The sequence below is a fragment of the Colius striatus genome, chromosome 1, assembly GCF_028858725.1.
Source record: "Colius striatus isolate bColStr4 chromosome 1, bColStr4.1.hap1, whole genome shotgun sequence".
Classification (NCBI taxonomy): Eukaryota; Metazoa; Chordata; class Aves; order Coliiformes; family Coliidae; genus Colius; species Colius striatus.
Window position 1 is genome coordinate 11,309,553 of NC_084759.1, and position 25,935 is coordinate 11,335,487.

General features: G+C 44.1%; 1 protein-coding gene across 1 annotated transcript in view; it reads right to left on the minus strand.

The window, feature by feature from the left end:
• Positions 1 to 17,751, minus strand: part of MTMR2 (myotubularin related protein 2) — a 68,012-nt gene extending 50,261 nt beyond the window's left edge. Inside the window, exon 1 of the mRNA XM_061991583.1 lies at positions 17,635 to 17,751. Within this exon, the coding sequence (XP_061847567.1) occupies positions 17,635 to 17,723 (89 nt within the window). The 5' untranslated portion in view covers positions 17,724 to 17,751. The remainder of the gene's footprint in view (positions 1 to 17,634) is intronic.
• Positions 17,752 to 25,935: the final 8,184 nt, after the last annotated feature.

Below are 25,935 nucleotides of genomic sequence, written 5' to 3' on the forward strand. Positions count from 1 at the left end.
CTTGTTCAGGCAACCGAAAGGTATTACTGCATCCATAGCAGAACTGAAAGTGTGCCAGCTGTTTGGCTTCAACTGGCAACAAAGGTGCACAGAAGCTGCAAACAGAAGTGTCTGAAACACATAAACCTACCCTGTCAAACTATGAAGGTGTAGAGGAAATATTTGGGGGGAAAGCAGTGATGAAGTCTTAAGATGCTTCAAAAAGTATTGTTAAATGGCATCTGCCAGAGTCATCTGAGGCAATCTACCTTCAATGAAAGCCAAGGAAAAGAAATGAAAACTTGTAGTTGTCTTTTGTTTCACCATTTCAGAAAGAGTTTAACTATAAAGTTGTTACTTTCCTAGTATGGAGATACAAGTTTTCCCTGGAAGTGAGACAAGGTGAAATCAGGTCAGGTAGAAGATAAGCACAAAGATGCAAGGGAAATGCCAGATCCAAACTGTGAAGCCCAGCAGCTTTAACCCATTGCAGACAAATGCACTATTTATGAGGCTTGAGTTCTCCTCCCTGCATCCTCAAACTCATTGTAGGAAATTTAATATAGCATTCTTTGTACTCCAAGCCCAGGATATTTTACTTCCCTGTCTCCACCCTCCAAAGGAAAGAAAAACTCCTACAAAGACCTTTCTGTGAACATCAGGCCAAAGGATGACCACACCATGGTCACCTTCTTCTCAGACCTCTTCAGCTGTGTAACTCAAGAAGAAAGTCATAACAACCAATTTCACACATCACATAAAACTTCACAACAACTTCTGGCAAAACCTGAGACACAGGTCATTTTAACTGAGACAGAAGTTTCAGCTTGTAGCTGCTGAGATGGTTATTTCCAAGCAAGCTCTTAGAGGTGAGTCTCTTTTGAACAAGAAAATAAAAAATACACATATGTATTCCTTCTACTGTATTTCTATTCAGCAAGAACATAAAAATAACACACAAATACACCTTGGGTACAGGTTGCCCAGAGAAGCTATGGATGCCCCATCCCTGTAAGTGTTCAACAGCAGGTTGGATGGGGCTTTGAGCAACCTGGTCTAGTGGAAGGTGTCCCTGTCCATAGCAGGAGGATGGATTAAATCATCCTTGAAGGTCTCTTCCAACCCAAACCATTCTATGATTTTGTGGGTAGCAACTCCTTGAGAAGCTACTGTTAATTTTTGAAAACTAAATAAGAGGCCTTTGCCTTGCTTCAGAATAAGACACTGATGGGATGGGAGAGACAGACATCTCCAGAAAATATGTCCTTCTTATTTACAGCACATGCATAGGGCTCAAGCACACCTATTTTTTTGTACCAACATCTTAAAACACTAACTTGACCCACTCTTTCAAGTAACACAATCAAAAGGCTGTCAGTGATGATAAAGTCACCTCTCCAGGACCTTTTTCTTCGTGAACATTCTTTCTCTGCCAGTACAAGTAGCTGCTTCATTGCCTGCAAAGTTGTGCTGATTACTCAGATGCTAATTGGCACGAGCTGCTCACACCATTTTTTCCTGTATGAAACCAAATGTTTCATTTCAATAGCCATTGAACTGACACAGAAAACAGGTGACAAAATGCACCACTGAGTGATACAGTTTCAGACACAGAGGTCATAAATGAGAAAGACACTGCAGAGAGTAAATTTCCATTTCCTCTCTTCCTGGTTTTTAAAAAATTCTCATTATGTACATTCAAAAAAATTAATCATCAAGGTGAAAACTGCAAATTAGTGATGACTAGTGGCAAACACTATTTAATTTGGAAGCCTCAGATGCCAAGATAGCAGAATCCAATTGGTTCAAATTTACCACAAATAGGAGCACCTGCAGCACTTGGGCATGTCTCTTAAAGTATAATGAGGCTCAGGTATTGAGCACTCTCTGCTCACCTCCCAAACTCAAGCTGAAAACTTTCAACACTTCTGTTTCTTTCAGAGAAGGAAAAAGAAATACTGAAAAACCTTCTGGGTCACATCAGAGCAGAGGAGACAAACTGGTGCTTGTTCCCCATGAATATGACTTTGTCCTAGCTGAACTGGCCTGGGAAATCCAGCTGCTACCCACATCAGGCTCTCCCATTTACAGTAGCTCCCTGTGCATCTGTGCTAAGTGGTCCCCATAGTCCCTATCTCTGTATATGTAAGGGTACTCAGAAGTCCCTCGTATATCCCTCTTTGGGACAGCACTCGAAAGTATGGCTGGCATTTGATGAACGAGGGCCTTGCAGCAGGAGCTGGGCACTCTTCACTGGCTTCCACTCTGCCATGGGGCCCTGACAGGCTCTGCTGCCATAAATTAAATTCTAGCATCTCAACAGCATCTCCCCCAGGACAGGAACCCCACAGTGCTTGGCACTGCACATGCCCATAATAATAAGCAATCCCTCTCCCAAAAAAGCTCACGTGCATGGACAAAGGAGTAATATGTCCAGTGAGCAGCAACTATATCTTGGTTCTTCATAGCATAACAGAAAAATCAAAAGAAGCTTATTATACTTAGCAAACAAGTACCTACAGCATACATGACATGCATCCTTACTCCCTTCAAACACCCAGTGCCCTCTTTTTAGGCACAGGCAGGACAGACAATTGCTACATTTCAGAAGTACAGGGAGCTCACAGCTCTTGTAAACATTCAAAGATCTCTCTTTAACCTCTGCTTGACCTGTAACAATCTCAGAGAGAAAAAAAAAAAGCCAGACACAAATATGCTTTTGGAGGAAGGAAAAGCACCAACTGCCAGGCTTCCTCTGGCTTTTGGAGGAGGCAGACAGTTATATAAAATAATAAGGTACCTTCTCCATTCAAAAGGGCTGACAATGTCAGACCTTAAAAACATCTTAAAAAGAAGCCTTTTCAGCAACAAATCATTGTGCATGTGTGTGACAGACCAAAAATAGCCCCCCGCACCACTTGCCTTAATGAAAAAGATTCACTTCTGTTGCCAAGCAAAGCTGGGTCTCAGTCCGACTTCAATGTTCCAAGGGAGGAAAATGTCATTTTTTAAAAGTTGATTCTTCTAAGTAGCATCCAGAGCTGAATATATAGTACATGTTTTCCCATGAGCCACAAAGAGAATGTCCTATATTTTGACCGTGAGCAAGCTTTTCTAGGAATGCAAATTTTGCTCTCAACAGTTACACAATGGACTACAGTGTCACAAGCACTGTTCGTGCTCCATTAGTCATTCTTTTATTTTTTTTTAAGCAGAAATTCACAAAAGGCCTACAGTATGTGTAGAGCACTTGCTAAACAATAGCCTGATTGTTTAAAATATTTGCAAGATTCCGAGAATAGAAGGCCAACACCCAAAGACAAACCAATATGCAGCACGTAATTAATAACAGCGAGCAGCCCACAGTATCATGCTTTCATGAGTCAAACAATCCAGAAGGTAAAAAACAGGAAGAACAGTAGCTATCAGAGGCCTGAACCCATACCCTCTGGAAGATAACTACAAAATGATCTGTATTCATGAGTGCAACAAAAGGGGAGTTAGGTTTCTAACAAGCTCAAAGGCTGGTATGGGATGGTGCTCAACTACAAGGAAGAAAAGGAGGAAGAAAAAAAAGAAGAGATGAAGTTGTTGCACTTCTGCAGGCAACTGACATTTTACCTCTGTCTCACCAAGTAAAATTTTAGACCGTATCTATAACAGAGTCTGAAATTAGGTACTACCTCCTGAAAGCAGACGATAATCCCGTACCTAGGAACTGGAATCAGATCAAATAGAATTCTGCAAGACAAATGTTTCACCACCGACACAAGTGCCTTCACCTGCAGCATCAGGAGTTTAGTCAGTGAGTGGTAGGTAGGCAAGCAACCCACCTCCTCCAGTTGAAACACAACAGCTAGATATGGTGCGCACATCTAGGTCTGTGCTCCAAAGCTTTGGGGTCTCCAATCACCAGGACAGACCCTTCACATTAAAAACAGAATCACAGAATGCAAAAGACCTTTAAGATGATCAAGTTCAACCACTAAGCTCACACTGCCAAGCCCATCACTAAACCATGTCCCTCAGCACCTCACCTACACAGCTTTTAAATATCTCCAGGGATGTGGACTACACCATCTCCCTGGGCAGCCTGTGCCAGTGTCTAACAACCTCAGGGAAAAAGTTCTTCCTAATCTCCAATCCATTTCTTCTTGCCCTATCACATGCTACTTGGAAGAAAGGACCTACCCCCACACCTCACTAAAACCTCCTTTCAGTTAGCAGTAGAGAAGGATCATGTCTCCCCCTCGGTGAAATAAATTAAGACAACAAGGTGAAGAAGGGTTCAAAATACGGTCAACACAACAAAGTTGCCTGCTGAAACAGTGCTCCCTCTCATCCACCTCTGTGCCTTCCTACACATTAGGTTACTGCTATGCTTTTGGGATCATTTGGGGTTGCTCATAAGAAGTTGGAGCCTTTGTTTTCAAATGTAAGATGCTGCAGAGGGCAGGACTGAACTAGAAGTGAAGAAGATCTTCCTTCCCCCTGAGAAAACAGGATAGAAAACATAGCTGAGGGAGAGAAGTTCCAGCACCTCAGGCTTCACATGGCTGAAGTGCTGCACAGTGACAGAGAGACATTAGGGAGATGACTGATTGACAGGATGTCTGGCAGGTGATCTCTCAGGCTCTGAGGGATTTGCACATGTACTGACCTGCAGTTTTCTACCCTAAACAGCAATGCAGCATGGCTGACTTTAGTAAAAAGACAGTTCAAGAACTCAAATCCCATTGTTTCCTGGTGCTGAAAGACCACCCATGTGTCTCAGCCCTACCTGTGGAAGAAGCTGATTCCAAAGCTCCAGACATTTTGTGGCAAAGACTTGGGTGGTGGTGGTGCTGCTATCTCCTACATCAGAGCAACCTCAGATTTACCACTGCATCCCACGGGAGAAAGAAAGTTGGCAACATGTGTCTCCACAGGTACTTTGCTAGCTAGAGTTCAAAACCACTCTTGCAATTTACCAGTTTTTATATTTACCATATGAACTTCCACTCCCTTCCTTTAAATAATCATAGAATCACAGAACAGAAAAGACCTTTGAGAGGGATATTTAAGCCAGAAAAGAAACACAGAAGTAAAAAATTATCAGGATTTTTATGCAAATTCAGGCAAGTCCCATGGTAAGTTGCAATAACAACTCCAGAGTGTGAGAAGATGAAGCAGAAAAAATGGAAACCAGCACAAGGTATCAAATCTTTTGTTTGATTGTTTTATCTTTTTTTTCAAAAAAGAGAAACTATTAACTTGATAAAGGAAAGAAAGAGCAGTAAAACCTTACTTACATTAGTACCTTAGGACAGAAAAGAGAACTGAATAAAAGACATATAACTTCTCTTTTACTATTTGTATACTGGCAGCACCTTAATTGCTAGTAAGAACTAATTATGTATAGTTTAACCAAATATATGTATACTTCCCACTGTTCATGTGTTGTTTAAATTTTCCTTTGGATTCCTACCTATTTCCCTATTTTAAAAACACCTTAGTTAGAACATTACGCATATTGTTAAATGTTCTGACTTTTTGTCCAAACACATACCACACAACCCCCTCACCCCAATAAGCCAAACACCCACAGGAACTTAAAATACCAAAGATTCACTAATCAATGACATTATTTGTTCATCCCAGGAATAATCAAAAGAAGGGGGGGAAAGTATCTAAATAAAGCCAATCTAGAAAGTCTTGTATCATCTAGCAAAACTGACGTGGTGTAACACGTTGATAAGCTTTCACAGACACTACACAGCTGCAAGCTGTGGCAGACTAGGTTTAAAAAAGGACTGGGAACAACTACATTCAGTTGGCAACTCAGTCCCTACATGAAAATTGGTGCCTAGCAGAGTCTCAAGGCTGAAGTCAAGTATTCAATAATCTGGGAGCATTATTTCCAGAAATTGAAGCAAAGACAACACATGATGTTCTCAGCAACACTGAGCACTCGTATCTTGTCATGATCTTCCAGAGAGATCAGCATCTTTGAAGACTGTGGTCCATCAGTCAGAGCCCTCGGGTCCAATAAATTATACCTGGGACCAGGTTTCTCCACAGACTTGCTTATTGTCTAAACACAAAGCTCGGTTTCCCACTTGCTCAGTGGACATTGATTTCAATATAGCCCAGACATGCCGAAGAGCTCAGCCCACTCACTCACCCCACTAGTTTTTGTTGAAAACAGAAGTCTTTCAAGTTCTTCCATCATCTGACAAAATGAAGCAAAGTTTGCAAACTCACCTAAGATTTTCTGAATTTCTGTAGTGGTTTTTTGCTGGGACAGGTTTTTTGGTAGCAGGGGGGCTACAGGGGAGGCTTCTTTAAACAAAGAGCTGCCAGAAGTCTCCCCTGTAGCCCACAGAGTTCGGGCCAGTCAATTCTAAGTTGGACCCCACACCTGACCCAGGCCTAACCAATTAGTGACTGAGGTAACACCTCTGTGATCAATAGAAGAAGTTGCAGAGCAGTTGCTGAACTGCAGCAGCAAAAGGGAGTGAGAATGTGAAAACATCTCCACAGACATAAAGGGCAGTGGAGAAGGAGGGGGAGAAGGGTGCTTAGGCCCTGGAAGAAAGACTCCCCTGTGCCCATGGTGAGGCAGCTGTGCCCCTGCAGTCCATGGAGGCCACCAGGGAGCAGAGATCCACTCACAGCCCGTGGAGGAGCCCACGCTGGAACGGGTGGATGCCTGAAGGAGGCTGTGACTCTGTAGGAAGCCCACGCTGGAGCAAGTTCCTGGCAGGACCTGGGAGTCTGTGGGGAGAGAGGAGCCCAGGCCAGAGCAGGTTTGCTGTCAAGACTTGTGACCCTGTGAGGGACTCAGGCTGGAGCAGTCAGTACCTGAAGGACTGTTCTCCTGGTGGGTGACCCACGTTGGGGCAGAGTGTGAGGAGCTGCCCCTGTGGCAGGCCCCATGCTGGAGCAGTTCATGAGGAGCTGCAGCCCATGGGAAGGACCCACGCTGGAGAAGTTCATGAGGGACTGTCTCCCGTGGGAGGGACCCCCCAGTGCATCAGTGGGAACTGTGAAGAGGCCTCTCCCTGAAAAGAAGCAGCAGCAAAGTCCATCTGTAATGAACTGACTGCAACCCCCTATCCCCTGCGCCCCTGGGGGGGAAGGAAGGAGAGGCCTGGAGGAAGGAGTGGGGGTAGATATTTTAAGATTCAGTTTTATTTCTCATCTCCCTTATCATTCCTTTAATAAAATCAAACCTTTTCCTCCCCTAGTAGAGTCTGTTTTGCCTGTGACGCTAATTGCTCTGTCTTTAACTCACAAACCATTCACTGTATTTCTCTCTCTCCTGCCCAGTTTAGGAGGAGGGAGTGATTTTATGACTTGGTGGACACCTGGCTAAACTACCACATCACCTCTCATGTATCTCAAATGAGGGCTCATCTTCTAAGATCACTCACAGCCACTTTCTCCTGCCACTTTTGCTTCCTCAAGCAAAAAATGAGTGTATGCAAAAAAACCTCAAAGTAACTCAAAGAGGAATAGGATCAATGAGGTCTGTATGGTTCAGCTCTCCGTGGTGGGTATCAGAGGTGTCTATGCTCACACTCAGTTAATGGAAAGGCAGGTAATGGGAGTGTAGATGACAATTCAGCTCTACCAGGAGACACTTAGCTTTGTTCAATTTAATTACTTGTGGGGTGTACTGACTCTGCTGAGGGTAGGGAAGTTTGAGATACCCACAGACATATGGCAACCTGAACTAGATCCTGCCCTGAGCAGTGTCTTGTGGCAGAGAAATTTGTATTTGCTTTTTGTTTTCAACTGAACACAGCCTTCTTTTTTAGGCACCTGAGAAAGCAGGAAATGCAAAAATGAGATAGTATAATGAATTTCTCCAACGTGAGAGAAGACTTACCAAGAGATTCTGCAAATATTCATGACATCTTTCTCACCTAGGTATTCCCTTATGTTAAAAAAGGAACAAGCTGCTTCTGTAATGGAAGAACCAACATGGCTTGCCTTCTTATCTCTTATCTCTGTTTAAACGCCAAACTTGTCCTAAGTTGGTACCCTTGCTATGGTTAAAGTCATCCAAATGGTACAAAAATCATGAATGGACAAACTAGACAGAGATACACACATATGAGGGAACAGGGCTTAAGAAAACAGACTACAAATCTCTGTTCTCTCCTCAGCTCTGAACAGATTTAGTTAATATGTAAAAAAAAGAGGAATGACATGAGTTAAGAAATAGCTCCTTCCTTTTTTGGAGAACAACACAAACTTAATGCACTTTTTGCCCCTGCCACAATGATGGGGAAGAGTTCTGTGTAGGTGGTCATAACTGAATTATTCACTGTAGGCTCTCCTTACAGTCACCAGGGAGAAACTAAGATGACTCACTCTTCCCCATTGTCTACAAAAAGAAAACTAGAGACTAGCAGAGGTCTGCATCAGTCCAGTGAGATGAGACAAATTTCATCTGGGGTGCCTGTATTTCTCTTTATGCAAGGTGGAAGCAAAAAGAGGAAGAAGGTGGAATCTAGAATCTGAATATGTTTTAGAAAAAAAAAAAAAAAAAAGAAGAAAGGTGTTTCTCTCTGGTGCTGGAGGCAGCAGTGTTCAGCAGAAGCTACACCCCAGCAGATGGTAAAAAGTGAAGGGCCAAGACCTCTCCACAAGTGCTGAGCACATCCACAAACAACCCCACCCCAGTCTTCTCACACCATTCTATTAGCATGCTATGTCAAGTTTGAGGAAAGTCTTGGGAAGCAATCTCTCATGAGGTGTGGGGCTTCATTTCCAGTGTAGAAGGTGGATGTCCATTCTTAGACTGGAAGTCACAGCCTGAGTTTTTAACAACAGCCTACACTAAAAGTCAATCTGTGTAAAATGCAAGCAGAAGGTCCCATATTTTCATTTTCTTTTATCAGAAGCATTCTACTTACAAATGAGATGTTGATCAGTTTTGATTTCTTAAAGGTATCCCATCTGCTGGTTAAACCAACCTCTACTCTGATGACCGATTTTGATGGTCATCCTTCAGCAGCTCATCTTGGATGCTACAGGTTTCAGTGACCTGTACCTACCTTCAGCATTTGCTCTCCACAGCAACCAGACAGTCCTACAACCTTCCACATATAACCAACTTGTTCCCAGGCTCAAGCTTTCATGGGCAGATTTAGCTGGAACAGTTGATGAGGCTAGTCTTACTATCTGCTTGTGCAACCTCCCCTCAAGAAGGCCATCATCTTATAGCGGTGCTACCAACTGAAACCAACAATAGGATTTATTAAGATGGCAATAAAATAGCATAAATGCTTTACTTTCACTGAAAGCAGGATGTAAGAATGAAGCTGTGGTTCGAGAGCTCAGTAATTCAGATATTAGTGCTTTTTGTGCCATGAAAAATAAAAAGCAACACCAAACACTTTGCTCACAAAACAGCAAGCAGTGATCAGATGTACACTCACTCCACCAGTTAAATTTTGTTTAGAAAAATATAGTTGGATTAACCTTTAGCCCTGTTATTTAGTGCCGCCATTGCTCTTCATAGGCCATAAGATCTGTAACGAATTTTCAAGGCCTTGGGAACAAGGTTTGTTACTCTTGTTTTGCCTAAATTTCTCTTGGCCTGCCTGCAGCTTTATTTTACCTGGTTTTATTTGGTTTCACTGTGACTGCAATTTCTGTAATTGGCCAGGTGTCTAATACCTACTTTATTTCAATTTGTGTGTGGTACAACTACAGGTTTACACAGGTAGCAGTAACAAGTAGTTCTTCTATACAGAATATTTACCACTAATGTAATGACTTGGTATAGAGAAACACAACATGCTGGTATGACAGCAGAGGCTTTGAGAAGTGGAGACATAGAACGGTGCATAGAGAAGTACAGGATGATAAACAAGGGGCACAGGCTTGGCACTGGAAATCATGGCTATGAACAACTCACCAAAGGTCGGTTAAAGAAAAGCAGACCTAGACCTGGATGACACTGGGTTTAGGGGTAACAAAGAAATAATATCTAGTACCCATAAAAGCAACTATATATAGCAAATATCAGATGTAATGCAGAATTGTAGACCAAGGAAGAAAGAGATAGGTGTAAAGTTGTTTTAACAAACATACTAAAATGATCCCAGGTGGATCCCACAGTAAGGAAAGAAGAAATCATCAACATGAACCTCATATTTCTCCCAGTAAAGGAATCCAGATGCTGACAACTCACTGTAACACCCACCACCACCAGAATGAAACCAGCAACTCTGCAACGCAAAGGAGCAGAGGAGGAGTGAGCATAAGAGCAGGAAGAGGGGTAGAAATTAAGAACTTTAGGGATGACAGTTTTAACTGCATTATTTTTCTTTATTTTTCTGTAATAATTGCATCTGGACTAATAATGATTAGACTTTCAAAACCACACTAACAATAAATTATTTGCTGTATAAAGCTGTTCTGCCTTTTTGCCCGTGAACAAGATTTTGAGTGTAACACTTTGTATGGCCATGTAGTCTCCTTACATAGCAGTAAATAAATCCAGATAAAAATGTTGGTTTATTCTAAACAGGTGTTGCCCATCTTCCTAGAACAAAGAGAAAAAAAAACCCACCACCATAAAGTTGTGTTTTTCTAACTAGTTCAGCAGAAATATGATCACATACCCACACCTGACCCAGATCAAATTTGAACCATTGGGTGACCTAACATTAATGATTCTGGAGCCATGGCCAGAAGACTACAGAAAGGCCAGATCTGTAAAGCGGGAGCATTTGTGCAGAGCTAACAAAATGAACATCACCTTGAAGGAGTTATGAACTTAGAAAACTGCTAACGCTTTCTCGTCATCAAATATATCAGAGAGCAATGGAAAAGAATTTGTGGAGCAGAGAGGCAAGGGAGAATCAAGGAAAGGAGATACTTTGAAATCACTGGAAAATTACTGAGTGAGAACATTGTCTGGCAAAAGAACCTACAGATGGTGGGAAAAGGAAAAACAAGTACTTGAAAAGTTCCACTGTTGTCGTCTTTCACGGATCTTTTTCTTCGATTAGCTCCCAGATACTGGGGCTATAAAATAGCCAGATGGTCAATAGTTAAAAATGAAGATGGGGGTAATTACTGTGACACTGTATCTTCTGCATCCTCACTTCCATGGGTTTCCCCAAACAACTCTACAAACCACCTTTCTACCTTTCTTCTTGGTGGAACAGGCTTCCCATGGACAAAAACAAGACTACTCTTTCAATGGCCTCTTTTACAATACACCTTGTATATAACACCCTATCAGAGTGGCCTATGGAAGGCTTCAAACATATTTCAAACGTATGCTTTCTGGGGTTTTTTTTCCCTTATTAAGCTTTCTGATAACGTAAGCCCGTTGGTGTTTCGATCAGGTCTCTTTTTACACCACCTGATACCCTCAGCATGGGAAAAACAGTAACAGTAAAGCAGGTCATCAGCAAAAGATGAGTGAAAAAGAAGCTGTGGCTATTGATTCTGCTGAGCTATTGAAGAGGTGTTACGACCTTTCCAAATGCAGTTCTTGCCTTTGTACATGACCTATAAAAGAATTAGCAAAGGAAACGAGATGATATGATGTCAGAAATAGGAAACAAAATATCTTCAAGGCAGGTGTTAACTGATAACAGGAGTATAAGCATGTAACAGAGAGGAATTGTGTCAGGTCATCTTCAGTCTTAAAATTCAGGTTCTGTAATTGTGTCTGATGTAAATAGGCTGTAGTTAAAAAACTTTGTGTACAATTCAAAACTGTCTAGCAAGTAGACTGTTCATCAACATGATATTACAGTCTCTCTTCAGAAAAGACAGTGCTTGATGGGACCCTAGAGAGTCGTGTTCTGAGCCTAGCTTTACTCCTCACCAGCTGTCAGATCTTGCCTCATCTCTCCACAGCAGTTTTTCATCTCATCCTTAGACTCGCTTTTTGCCCAATCTCTCAGCAAGGAGTCCCAGCACTTGACTGCACAGCCAAGAGCTAAGGAAAACTACCTGCCAGTCGTTAGTAAAAACAGAGTAGTCCTGGCTTAGGCACATTTGAAGAGCTGGTTCTTCAAGGCAGAAATTGTTGCCATCTGTATAGCAGCTAGCATCATGGGACCCCAAGTTCCTGTGAGATCTTTAAACAGTAATAGAACATTACTTACAGTACAAGAAACAAGTGTATTATAGTTATAGTTTATATTCTCAAATGAAAAATACACTTAAAAAACAAACACACATACTTTCATTGAATGGTCAGAGCCTGGATTAAGAGGTATGCCTGTGCCTGACAGAAAAAACCTTCTACAACTTCCCACTGCAAGAGAAGTAGGAATGGTTCCTGCTGAAGGCAGGAATAGAAATGTTCATGCTGAAGACTGCTACTAAAAGCAATTCCTGAGTTCCTCAAAGGTAATAGTTTCTCTTCACAAGTGCCCTGAATAAATTAGAAGCTCTAAAGTCTTTTTGACTGAATGTTATTTTACCTGTTTTCTGCCCTAAATCCTCAGACTCAAATAAAAGATTCTTCTCACTTTGCAAACACGTATGCAGGCAAAACTGCTCTTTATCTTCACAATATACAGTACACAAAAAATCTATCTCAGAATGGACTTCGGTCGCAAATAAGTGTTATAAATTATCACTCACATACTACAATTAATGATAATGAGCCCATCTGGAGTTGCTAATTGGTTCTAGGCATAGTGTTAAGTTTCTCAGATGCAAAACCAGTTCATTACCAAGCCTCAGCCAGCAATGTACTTGTCTTAAAGAGCAACAACTCTCAAGAAATCCTGCTTCACACGTACGAGAAATCAAATGCAAGAAGTGCTCTCAAAGCCCATGAGGAAAATGACAGCTACTCACATTTCACTGAACACCAGAACTGGCAAAAAAATCTCTTTCAAACTCATAACTTCAATGACTCATCACAAAACAACTCAATCAGCAAAGCTCACACATCTGGTAGCAATGTGGTGCTAGCGGGCCCTCCTCAGCCAACAGCTCACAGACCCAACTCCTTCCAGCATCACTCTCACCCATGGGGAAAGAATTCCTACAACGTAGCCTTAAATCAGACCAGGTATTGACAGGATCTTATTTGAGACGAAGAGAGGAGTTCATATCTCATGGAGCTATTGCTTCAACAGACTTTGCTGCAGTGATTTACACAGAGCTTACGTTTTCAGAGTTATCCCTGCAAACATAAAGACAAGGAGCATGATTATTCTCATCTGCCTCAGTAAAAGTGCAATGCATAGGATCCACTGAGTCTGCAGACCTCTGTTGATGATAACCACCAGAAGACAAGTGGCAACAAGCAACCAGAAAGTGGTAACATCGCTACAGTCATGCTGGCAGGAAACATCTGCCCACTGCCTTATCTCTTCCTCTTATTTTACACTGAGGTTGAAATATAACTGACATTTCCTACAGCAGCTTCTTCATAGTACAATCACCTCCACGCTTTTGCACAGGCAATACAAATTTACCTTCATCAGATCTGACAGAAAGCCTCACAGATATCTTGTTGAACTGTTGTTCAGGCTGGACTGTAATCTTTTTCAGATAACATTTCAGAGGAACACAAAGAGATACACATTTACTCGGAAACTACAGCACATAATCACAGACTGCAGGAACAAAATCCCTAATCACTTTTAGTGAAAAATAAACGTCTGAAGTTTGACATCATATTTTTGCTGAAGTCATATGTTCTGCTAAAGTCATAGCTCTATCTGGCTTTCCTTTCACAAAAGGAAAGATTATAGTAGAATGTTGTTGGCTGGTACTTTGAATTCCAAAGGTCAGAGGGTCCACATGCAACTTTCAATTAAAAACAAAACAAACAACAACAAACAACCCCAACCAAAACCTAAAACCCACATACCCACAACCCTACCTACAAATCCACTTAAAGAGTGGTCTTTGAAGAAGTCTCATTAACTAGAATAACTGAAAGGTGTTTATGATTCACACACCCAGGATCCCCAGGTCATTTTACAGACCTGAAAGCAGTCCATACCACCGAGTAAAGCCTGTTCTTGTGAGCATAACCATGTGGTAGATCATAGAACATTAGAATCAGTGTTTTACCTCACCCCTTTTTCTGTCTCAAGGGTTGCTCCTGGCCTGACACTGTAGACACACAAGCGTTCCTTGCAAGCTGCTAGTTACATACTACGGCAGCATTTTATAAGTACTTGGCTCATGGTCATCCATCTTCAAGAAGAACTGGAGGCCAGGGGAAAGTCCTTCCTAAATATTGACCTTTAAAAACCACAGAGAGCTGCAAAACCCACTGCTGTGCCACCCAGAACTAGCAGTGGGTGAGACAGCTTAGACTTGAAAGGCAGAACAGCTGCTTCAGCACAACTGTGAGGGCAGCTAATAAGCGCGACCTGCTCATTTGAAACGAACTCAGTATTTCCACAGAGAGCTGGGGATTTTTCACCATATCCAAACAGCTATACTGTGAGTCTCAGCTTAAATATTATTCTAGTTGGGATAGAAAGTAGGTAACACTTGTTTAGTTATTCCCATATCCTACTCGGAGAGCACAAGTACTGAATGTTATCAAGGTCTACTAAAAGATCAAAGCACTGTCAAATGCCCTTATTGCCCTTATCTCACATGCATTATTAAGAGAACTACATGTATATATGTTAAAGCACTTACTCATGAGAGCAACCTTACATATAAGCAAAGTCTATCAAGAGTGTCTTCTCAAGGGGGTTAGATCTTAAGTATCATAGAATGGTAGGGGTTGGAAGGGACTTTTAGAGATCATCTAGTCCAACCCCCCTGCAGAAGCAAGACAACCTAGATCAGGTCACATAGGACCATGTCCAGGCGGGTCTTGAAGACCTCCAAGGAAGGAGACTCCTGAGTACTTCTAAAAATACAAAACTCACTCAACTTCTAAGCTGGAGCTGAAAGAATCTGGAGAATGCAGTATGTATTTAATACTAGCACCTTTCTAAGTCTTATAAATCTTATATAAAACAATTCAGTCAGCTACTACTCCACACGGCTTCTTGTTGCTAGGTAACGCTGCATCTGGCTTCAGTGATTTTCTGCTCACTTTTTTGTTGCTGTCCCTTTTAAATAAAACAGATTATGAAAACTGATGACAGCACCCTCACGACTCATTGTGCTCTTCACATCACGCCCAAAGCTAACTTCTCCTTTTTAAACAAAATTACTTAGTGAAAACGTGTCACATCTCTGTAGTCATAGGTTAACAATTCAAAGTTGGTCTATCAGATCACAGTCAGAGAGATGAAAATAAGTATGTTTCAATGCATACTTCTCATTAGCTTCAGAGGGATTGCTCCGATGTATAAAATCTGACTGCAGTGCTGCTTAAGTGAAAAATATACTTAAAAAAACCCCCTTAAAACGGATCTACAGTCCAATTCATATGAAAATTAATTATATGTATGTGTCACTGTATTTGCTGGGGAAGCTGGTAGTAAATGTAAAGATCACCAGGCAACTGTCATTACAAGAACATTATTTTACTTAAAACTCTGCCCTAATCTTAACCATTTAAATTTTTAAAATTTCACAGAATACACTAACTTGAGATGAAGAGTTTCTTATAACTACAGATGAAAAACACGTTCTATTTGCAACACCTAGCTCAAGAAAATGTATTCCATTTGCAACATATCAAAAAAACTTGGATAGCTTTCCTCTGATAGTGCTAGATGTCAGAGCAGAGACTTGAAATTCTGAAAGCTTTTGGATAAGCTTTTTTACATCCCCAGAAATCTCTGCAAGCCTAGGCCTTTTCAGGGCTTGGAGGACGTAGCCTTGTGCACGCTCAACGGAAACAGATGTATGATCTCGATTTCCTAGCAGTTTCATCTGTGCAGAGCATGCTGCTGAGAGGCTGAACAGGACTTTCCTTGTAGACACTGGCTCTTTTGAGCAAAGCTCTCTTTTGTGTCCATAGGCCTGTGTCTCTTACAGTGACTGACCTACAGATGGGTACAAGTTGCATGAGCTGATGCAGAGGGAAAGAGTATGTTGAGTCAGCTAGGTAAAGGGGAAAGAGTCCCGTAGGTAGCTGGCAAGGCACAAGGAAACCAATACAAAGAACAGGAAACAGAATAATCAGATGAAGGATGATGAAATGAGGATAAGGTGACATAAAGGACTCAAGGATGAAGAAACCTGACTGCAGACTGGGCAATGCCTCTCTGGGGAGCAGCTCTGCTGGAAAGGTCTCAGGGGCATCCTGCTGAGGAAAAACCAAGTATGGGAATACAGAGATGTTGGCAGCAAAGAAGTCACCAACGTCCTAGGCTTTAAGGACAGAGGCAGAGACAGGAGTTCCAGGGAAGAATCCCCCTCTACCTGGCACTCTGAGTCCTTCTGGAATACTACATCCAGGTTTTAGCCTTCCAGTGCAGGAAAGACATTGATGTGCTGGAGGGATTTCAGAGAAGCACCACCAGCATGGTTGGGCTGGAGCATTTGTGAGGAGGGGCTGGGGGAGCCTGGAGCAGAGTGTGCTTTAAGGGAACAAAAAGCAGCCTCAGTGTATATGTGGGAAGCATCCAGGAGATGGCAATGAGCAGCTCAGAGAGGTTGTGCAGTCTCCATCTTTGTAGGTTTTCAAAACCAGACTGAGTAAAAGCCACAAGCAGCCTGATCTGAGAGCAGTCCCTACTGTGAGCAGGACACTGGGCTGAGGGATGGTTAGATCTCATTCGTCTGAGTCACTCTATGATCCAACAACCTGGGCATGGCAAGTGCAGCCAGAATGGGACAGAATAACCTTCAGCCATTAGATCATCCTGTTCCCAGGCCTTACCATGAAACCCAGGGCCCTCCATGCCACCACCCCTGTCATTCAGCCAACATCCTCCCTTCTAACCCTACCAGTCCCCCACATCAAACGTATGGCCCAAATGAGATGCACTTTCAAGTAACAAAACTCAGACTTCACTGAGAGCCAGCAGAAGCTGGGAGGAATGGAAAGTCTTTCAGCTTCTGTGGCTTACAGACCTTGGAAATTACCCACGTGGCATTAAAAGTCATTTGGACTGTGAAGGCAAGCTCTCAGAAAAAGCCATGAGCGCAAAACCACAAATGCTCAGTACACCCCTGGAAATTTGTTACTGAAAAAGCAAAGGATAGGGCCTAGCTTGGGAACAGCAGATGCAGGAAGGCAGCTAAAGAACCAGGTGCCCTACCCTGCACCAGCTCACCTGTACTGTTGATTTCCTAAACCTATTCACTGCCCGTGCCAAAGGCAGGTCGCACAGCTTTGGCTATTTAAAGAGTTTTTATCGAAAGGCAGGTAGGGGTGGCATCTCGGGCTCTGACTAAACGCCTCCCAAAGAAACCGGCTTGGCCGCAGCCGAGCAGTGCCCACGCCTGCCAGCGCGCATCATCGCCCCGAAGCCTCCCCAAAGGCAGGGACAAACCACCGGCGGGCGAGACTCGGCGGGGGGGAAACGCCAGAGCCTCCTGACCACCAATGGCACCAGCTGCATCCCCTCGGTGTCCTTTTCTCTGCCAACCCCTCTTCGCCCCCCTCCTCCCGCTCCCACGCCCCGCCACGGCTCGTGACAGACGAGGAGCCCCTGAAGCCGCCGAGCTCCGCGGCGATGCGGCAGCGCGGCCCCGGCCCCGGCCCCCCGCGGGCGGCGGCGGGGGCGATGGCGCGGCGGCCGTTACCTGGAGAGGGAGTCGCCGCTGGGCGGCCGCGGCGCCGCCGCCGCCGCCCGCCCGGCGCCGAGGCTCTCGCAGCTGGAGCTCTCCTCCATGCCGGGCGGCGGGGCGGCCCGAGGCGGGCGGCTGGCTGTCAGCCGAGCGGCGGCCGCCCGGCGCGGCGGGAAGCGGCCATGTTGGCCCGGCGTGCCGCGCGGGGAGGGCGGGCTGAGGCGGGGCGGCGGGACGGGGCCGAGCCGGCGCCGCGGGGTTGCGGGGAAGGGAGTGCCGGTGGCGGCAAGTCGTCGAGCTGGTTTCCCCTCAGCCGGCAGGCACAGAGCAGGAGAGCGGTGCCGTGCGGTCCCGTCCCCTCGCCGGGCAGAGGGACGGGGGGAGGCGGCCAGGCCGCTGAGCTTCGCCGCCTGAGGGAGGGGAAATGAATGGAAGGGGGTTGCGCCCAGCCTCCCCTCCGCACACTCCCGCCTCGCTTCTCTGAGCGAACCGGGCCGGCAGCCGAGGCCTCTCACCTCTCCAGCCAAGAAGGCGAGGCGAGGATGAGACGGGACAGCGAGGGGGGTTGATAATACGGCTGCAGAACTGAAAACCATACGGCTCTTGAAAACCAAGGGAACGCGGCAACTCCCGGGGCACGAGGGGCACAGCGGTCATTCCTGAGGACAAGTAAATGGTCTCTCTCAAGGGTTCCCCTTGCAGTCATTTTATATGGGTATGCCAGCCTGCTAAAGGCTCTGCAGAACCCCCGTCTTGTGCTCGGTTGTCTACCCGTAATAAAGAAGTGTTGTGCTCCTGAAATTTTTAGTTGCCTGCGTCTGCTTGAGAATCCCCTGGGTTTATCTCTCACCTGGATGGGCCAGGAGCTGTGGAAAGGTCAAAATCATGCGAGTCTGCAGGGTGCCAGCATGGATCTTCTGTGTGCTCCCAAGGAGACAAGTTTCCTGACCGGCAGCTCATGTGCATACGTGACGAATTTGTGCCCGAGGAGCTTTGCAGTCACAGCTGAGTATCAAATATCCTGCAGGAAGAGCTGTGGTACGTTCAGTTCCTTGAAGCAATTTAGTGAGCAAGACAAAAGCTCTTGGCATTAGTTAAAAAGTCTGGGGAATGGCCTTTTGTACCCAGCATCAAGGTGTCATCCAAATGCACAGCTGTTGGCAAAAATCCCTTGAGGCAAAGAAACTTAAATGCTGGGGACACATTAGCAGGCCGGTGGATTTGCAGTAAGGCCTGCTTGTTGGCAAAGAGAGCAGCCAAAGTCAGGAGCATCGGTCCAAATAGACTTCCCCCTTTGAAATGCTACTTGAAAACAGCATAAACCTTGTAAGTTCTAAATATCTGAATACTATGTGGCTGTAAAATGATTACTGAACCACTATCTCTCTTTGTGCTCCAAGGAGTAAATTAGTTGATGTATTTCTTTCTGTTATTTCCCATGTTGTTCCTGTCATCAGAGCGTAAACACCAGAGCAGTTGAAATCCTGCAGAAGCCCATGACTATGAGCAGGATGCTGAAGCAGGATTGCAATAGCCCTGCCTGAGACTGCACAGTGTGGCTGGGAAATTGCCTCCATCACTCTTTCTGTTAGTGCCTATCATTGAACAAGCTTGATGTGGGATGGTCTTGAAAGGGGGTTTAAACTTGAAAACACAGCTTTGAAGCAGTGTTGGGTTTTTTTTCTTCTGTTTTTTTTTTTTTTTAACATACTCTTCCAAACAGAGAGTTTATAAACAGGGAAATGTTTATGTCTCATCTATTTGTCTAGGTGGGGGCTAGGTTTTTGTCACTTTACTCTTTCAGAAGTACCATTTATTAATGGGAAAATGAGATACTAAAGAGATATTCTTTCCTCCCCTCTTCTCTTTTCCTTTCCATCCCCAACGAGTCTCAGCAAGCAGACAATGTCCTCTTTGGAGACAAGGGGACAGGGGGTGCTGTAGCAGCAGTAGTTTTGTGTCTTCGGTAAGCAGTCACACAGTTCCTAGTAGCCTTTTCCCACTAGTGCACTCTTTGCCTAGCCTTTCCAGGGATGGAGCTCCTGACAGTAGTAAGTAACCCTTGGAAGAGGTCAATGCTGTAGAACTAGCACCGAGCAGTGCGTGTCTCCCTTTTAAATCTTGTCAAGTATCCTCGTGGTGAGTTGGTATTACCTCTGTTCCCTCTGCTAAGCTTAGTTTGATCGAGGTGCAGTTGTTTAAAAAAAAAGTCAAGTAGGAATAAAACCAATATATAAACCTCCTTTGCCATGTGAAAGTATTAGAATGCCTCCCTTTCTTCCTAATTTGCTATTGATGTGGCATCTCTAAGTAGTTTATTGATGAAGTGCTCTATTTGCTTTTCAGTGCTCTGTTTTGTTCTTGGCCTTATCCCCAGGGCCTGTGAAACCCTTTAGAAATTCCCACTGGTGCTTTGTAAATGAGAACAAAGCTAATCACCTCCTGGATCTCTCCTGCTGCTGAAATAAACTAGCAGTCTGCTCAGGCAGTCTTTCTGCTCAACAATACATTTTCAAAGTCAGTCAGAATTTTCTCTCTGTGAAATGAGTTACCTCAGGGCTCTTACAAGTGATGGAGAATTAAATAAAAGCCCTGACATAACCAAAACCAATTAAGGACAATTCACAAGACTTGTTTTATACCTGATGCAAAATAAGCATAGTTTAGTCTGTTAACCTACTTTTACTTGCCGCATCCATTACTATTATCTTACAAGTGTCACAATTTGAGGGTTTTTTAATGTTCTGCTGTTTTGTGATTTGAACATAGGAAACAGTAAAATAAAATTAACATCATGCATAAGTAATAAAATGATCTGTGTTCATCTTTAATGTCATGTGGCTGACACAGTTGAGGTAAATGATATCCTGAAAGAATGGGAAGAACCTTTCTTGAGTCAAAGGTGTGAAACATACGTTCCAAGTAAAGGACAAAATACTCCAGTATTTTCTGAAGTTGTACATGGTTGTAACTTTTGTTTATAGCACATAAGAAGTGTAAAATACATAGCGTGACTTTCTTAGGTGTTTAGAGGCTGTCAAAGCTATGATGAATCCAGCACAAAGGGGATCATTTTATGTACCATGTAAGACGTGATTAAGTGAGGATAAGTAAAACTTTTGCCTCAGTCCTTCAGCATGAAAGGGAGATGGTCTTTTCATCCACTGTATTTAACCTATGTGTCTGTTGAGTAATGGACTTTCTAGCTCTGTATGTCTGTGTAGTCCATCTGTCTGGTATGTGATAGATGAACGTGCCAGATGTTCTTATCCCTAGAACTCTCTGGCTTTGCTGCCACGCAGCCAAACACAATCACAGTGCTTCCCAAAGCTGGAAACAGCCACACATCCCAGGCATCCTCCGCTGCCTGCTTGTAGGGTTCTTGTGGGGATGTCTGGTCATGGCCTGTGACTCCCTGACTAAATGTGCCCTGGAGCGTGCGGTGCCAGAGCAGAGAAAGAATCACACTTCTACAGCAGTCAAAAGGGTGGACCATGAACCAGAAGCACGTGCTCAAATGATTCTAAGAAAACCTGCCACCCTGATGCAGTCTTTGCCATCACCCGCCAATACCAATGATATCCTGGCTTGTATCAGCAATAGCGTGACCAGCAGGACCAGGGAAGCGATTGTCCTTTTGCATGTGGTGCTGGTGAGCCCACAGTTCTTGTTGAGTTTTGGGCTCCTCACTACAAGAAGGGCATTGAATTGTTGGAGCATGTCCAGACACAGGCAATGAAGCTGGTGAAGGATCTGGAGCACAAGTCTGATGAGGAGCAGCTGAGGGAACTGGGGGTGTTTAGCCCAGGGGAGGCTGAGAAGAAATATGATCACTCTGAAAGGGAATTGAAGGGAGATGATCTCTTCTCTCCAGTAATCAATGATAGAACATAAGGAAATGGCCTCAAGTTGTGCCAAGGGAGATTTAGACTGGACATTAGGAAAAACTTTTTCACTGAAAGGGATTTTGAACACTGACACAGGCTGCCCAGGGAGGTGATGGGAGTCCCCTTCCCTGGAAATGTTTAAAAGACACACAGATGAGGTGCTTGAGGGACAGGATTTAATTTAGTGATGTGCTTTGCAGTGTGAGGTTAGTGGTTGGACTTGATGATCTTAAAGGTCTTTTCCAACTGTAATGATTCTTTGATTCTCTGGCCTTACATGGTACAGCTCAGCAGACGTCCCCTTTTCTCTTCCCCTCCACGTGACCCAACGTGGTTATTTGAAAGGCCTATAAATAACAATGGAGGCAGAGCTGTAATCCCTGTGAAAATGGTTGCCTTGTCCCCTTCACTCCAGCCCTGACATTAAAATCATACCCAACCCAAAAGTGGCTCTCTTTGCTGGAGCTCTATGGATCTCCCATATTGCCCCCACTATACTCATCCATTCCTTTGCCCTTTTAGCCAGCACATTCAAGACTTCATGGTGATGGCAGCTTCACACACTGTGCCTTCCTCTCTAGTCATTCACACCAGTGAATCCAACAAATATGCAGCATGACTCAGTCCCATAATTGTTCTGAAAACCACACAACCAGAGACACCCTCATCTGTCCCTTTGATTCACTAAAGTGTTTCTCAGATTTATTAGTTTTCTTGTCTTCTTGATGTACAGCTTAAGGGCAGTGGGCAGCAGATAAAAGATTCTCAGTGCCTTGGGAAGGGTGGATTGTTACTGGCGAAATCCCACTGTGATGTATGATCACCGAATCACACTGGAGGTGGAATGTGTTCCTGTTGTCAAGCTCCATCAGCTGAGGTATGAGGTCAGAAACAGTGAGAGCTTTGGTGCATGCAGAGAGGCTGATGAAGAACAACGTGCTGTGGCTGTGATTTGGAGCTAGAGATGCTTGTGGTTGCAAGAACATCTGTTACAAGATGGTCATGAAGCACATGATCAGATTCGGTCCTGCTGATGCATGATGCCTGAGCCATCAAAGCTGGAAACTAGTCAAAACCATGGGAGGGACTTACAGCTACACTTAAATTGTCACCGTGTCTCCAAAATTACTGTACTTGAAGTTAACCTGATCAGAGTGGCCACTGTAGCTCACACATGATGTAGTTCTTTGCTGGCTGTGATGGCACCCTGAGAATGCTATTGCACCCCCACCGTGGGTCTAATAGAAGCAGAACTGAATGATCAGTCAGGCCTCTGACACCTTTTATTTTGAGACTTCATTGCTTGTTTTTATGCAATCATACACATATTGGTGCAGGCTGTTACAAATGGGAATGGATGTAATCCTGCATGCTGTAGCTTGCTACCTGTTTACAGAACGCTTCTGATGGCAAGAAGATTTATTCTTCTTCCTGCTCTGCCTGCATAGTGCTTTCTTGTCCCTGCTCCCACCAGCAGCTCATGGCCGCTTGCAGAGCAGTGAAGCATTTAATTCCAGTCAGGCTAATGAGTACATCGGGATCCATCCCAACGTGTGCTCAGTGTGTACAGACCGCTGCCTGGAGTCAGCCATTTCACCTGCCTTTTAATAGCCTTATGCTTTTAATTTTTAATGGCCTCTGCAGATACTGATTTATTAGAGTGTACTGCAGCATGCATTGTCTTAGAGCTAAACGATGATGCTGCTGCAGCCCAAGACTGACAGGGTAAGTTCTTCAGTGCTGTAGCAAACTACGAAGGCTGAAGGTGCAGACACCCTTTTCTGGAGAGCATAAGGCTGTCTTACCTCCCGTATGCTGCATTCCTTGGGCTCTAGGAGCAGGGCGTCCAGTACTTGCCTCAAAACACAGTGGAGTTTTTGAAGATGAATTTTTGGTGTCATTTCAAATAAAGTAATACAAAATCTTTCCTCCTGAAGAACTAAATATGTCACGGCAGCTGCTGGCTCTCTACAGGTTTGGACTGCAAGACTTGAGCAGCTCCTTGCCATCTGTGTAATGGTCTCCAATCTGGCAAACACAAAGTCAAAGTTACTCACAGGAGTTAAATTTGGAAGTTTTGGTGCTTGTTAAACCACCACTGCTGGAAATAAATATATTTCCAGAATTTATAGGGCAATAGGCATGAAGGACATTGAGTTATGAATGTTTTTGATGTTGCTAGCCATTAGGAGAAGGGTTTTCTGAGATTCCAGCTCTGGTGCCGAGCAATCTCATTAAGATCAACAGGAATAGGTGTTCATATGCAAGGAAAGGGTCTCTGTACCTCTTGGACCTCAGATCTTTATTTTACAGTCCTACTCTATACATAAATTTTCAAGCAAACAGCCATTTTAAATACAGGTAATTTTATGTCTGCATTTCCTGGTACAGTATTGTCTTTGTCTTTATATTGTGTGTTTGTGTGCACAGCCTTCTCAAAGTGAGATCTTAATCTTTAATAGCTACAATTAGGGAAATGTTTAAGAATACTTGATTTTTATCAGGTTTATGCATCTTTTCCTATTAAGAAAGATGTGCATTTGTGGTAGTGTTTTAATAAAACACAATAAAATGATGATGGTAAGATCTGGAGATGATATTAAAAATGAGGACACATCTAGAATACAAGATACAGTAGGAATTCATTCCTGTTGACTCTCACAGTTGTCTGCCTTTCTTTTACAAGCAACAGAGTGTTCAGCTCTAGTGATGGAAGGGCTGGGGAGTTGCAGGCTTAACAGTGACTGTAATAAAAATGAAGTATTTGAGAGGTGTTTGATTATCTTCTCTGTGTAAGTAACCTGTCTGCAGCGGTAAGCTGTGGAAGGAGTGCAGGGAGCTACTGAAGACGTTAAGCCCCTGGATACTGCGAGGGAGGAAACTTACTGCCATTGCCAATGGTACTATACTTTGGAGACAACAAATCACAGAGCTGTCAGTAATGCCAAATGAGAGGCACAAGGAGCAAATTTAAGTTCTGGAGCCTTAATTAAGCATTACTTAACTGTTAGCTTACCATCTGGGGTGGAGAGACTGCTTCAATCTGCTACCTTCAAAACACCCCTATTACCCTTTTGGATGTATCACTGGTTGAATGATCTTTGAGGTAGAGCTCACTCCAGTGATGACCCTCCAAAGGCAGCGTGGGATGGGCCTGGACCAATTTGGGCTCCCTGCACCGCCTCTGGCACTTGTGACATTAAGCTGTGCCTCCTCAAAGAGCCCAGTGCTCTCCTGCCACCCCTCCAGAAGTGCAAAGCATTTTCCTGCCATGAAAATACCTGCCTGGTGGTTGTCCCTCTGTAGCAGGCATGCTGATTTGAAATAGCCTCAAAAACAAAAATGCCATCTGAGTGTCATACTGGGGCCAGAGGAGAACCAGGCTCAATGTAGTGTGATGTGGCCAGACTGTTTTGGAAGGAACTGGTTCTAGTGTGAGTAGAAGCCAATTTGCTCTTCTGGCCTCATGGCCAGCATCTCTCCCTGACTGCTTTTTATTTAACAATGTGAATCTACCCAGGGGGTTATTTCTCATTGCCTCCAGGGTCATTGCACACCTGGTATGAGGATGCTGCTCAGTGCTTTTAGGAGCACCAGACAGCTGGAAAGGGGAATGTGTGCTTCTCCCGAGAGTGGTAGCGAGTAGCCACTCAGGGAAGTGCCTAACTGCAGGAGCATCCAGTGTCCTACAAATGGTCTCAGACTCTAAAATTTTGGCATGGGCTGAAATGACTGGTTACAGTTACCCTTCTCATGGACATGAACTCCATTTCTTTCCTCCTGAAGCTAGTTTTAGGTCATGGAAACAGCAGCCAGCTTATGCCTATCCTGCCACTTGTAGCCAAATCTATGTTGCATTTAACAAATGAATGAATGAATGAAATATTTAGGCTGTGATGCCATGTGTACCAAAAGTTAAGAAATATGGGAAAATGGATTCTCTCTGGGGTCCTCAGCATAAGAAAGACATGGGTCCGTTGGAGAAAGTCCAGAGGAGGCCACAAAGATGATCGGAGGGCAGGAGACAGGCTGAGGGAGTGGGGAGTTCAGCCTGGAGAAGGATCTGGGGAGACCTTACTGTGGCCTGTCGTGGCAGGACAAGGGGTAATGGTTTTAAACTAAAAGAGAGTCGATTCAGACTAGATATGAGGAAGAATTTTTTTACAGTGAGGGTGGTGAAACACTGGCACAGGTTGCCCAGAGTGGTAGATGCCTCATCCCTGGAAACATTCAAGATCAGGCTGGACTTCTGCAGGGGAGTTGGACTAGATGATCTCTAGAAATCCCTTCCAACTCTGCCTTTCTGTGATTCTATGATGGGGCTCTGAGCAACCAGATCTAGTGGAAGGTGTCCCTGCCCATTGCTGGGGGTTGGGACCAGATGCCTTTTAGAGCTCCCCTCCAACCCAAACTGCTCTGTGATATAACA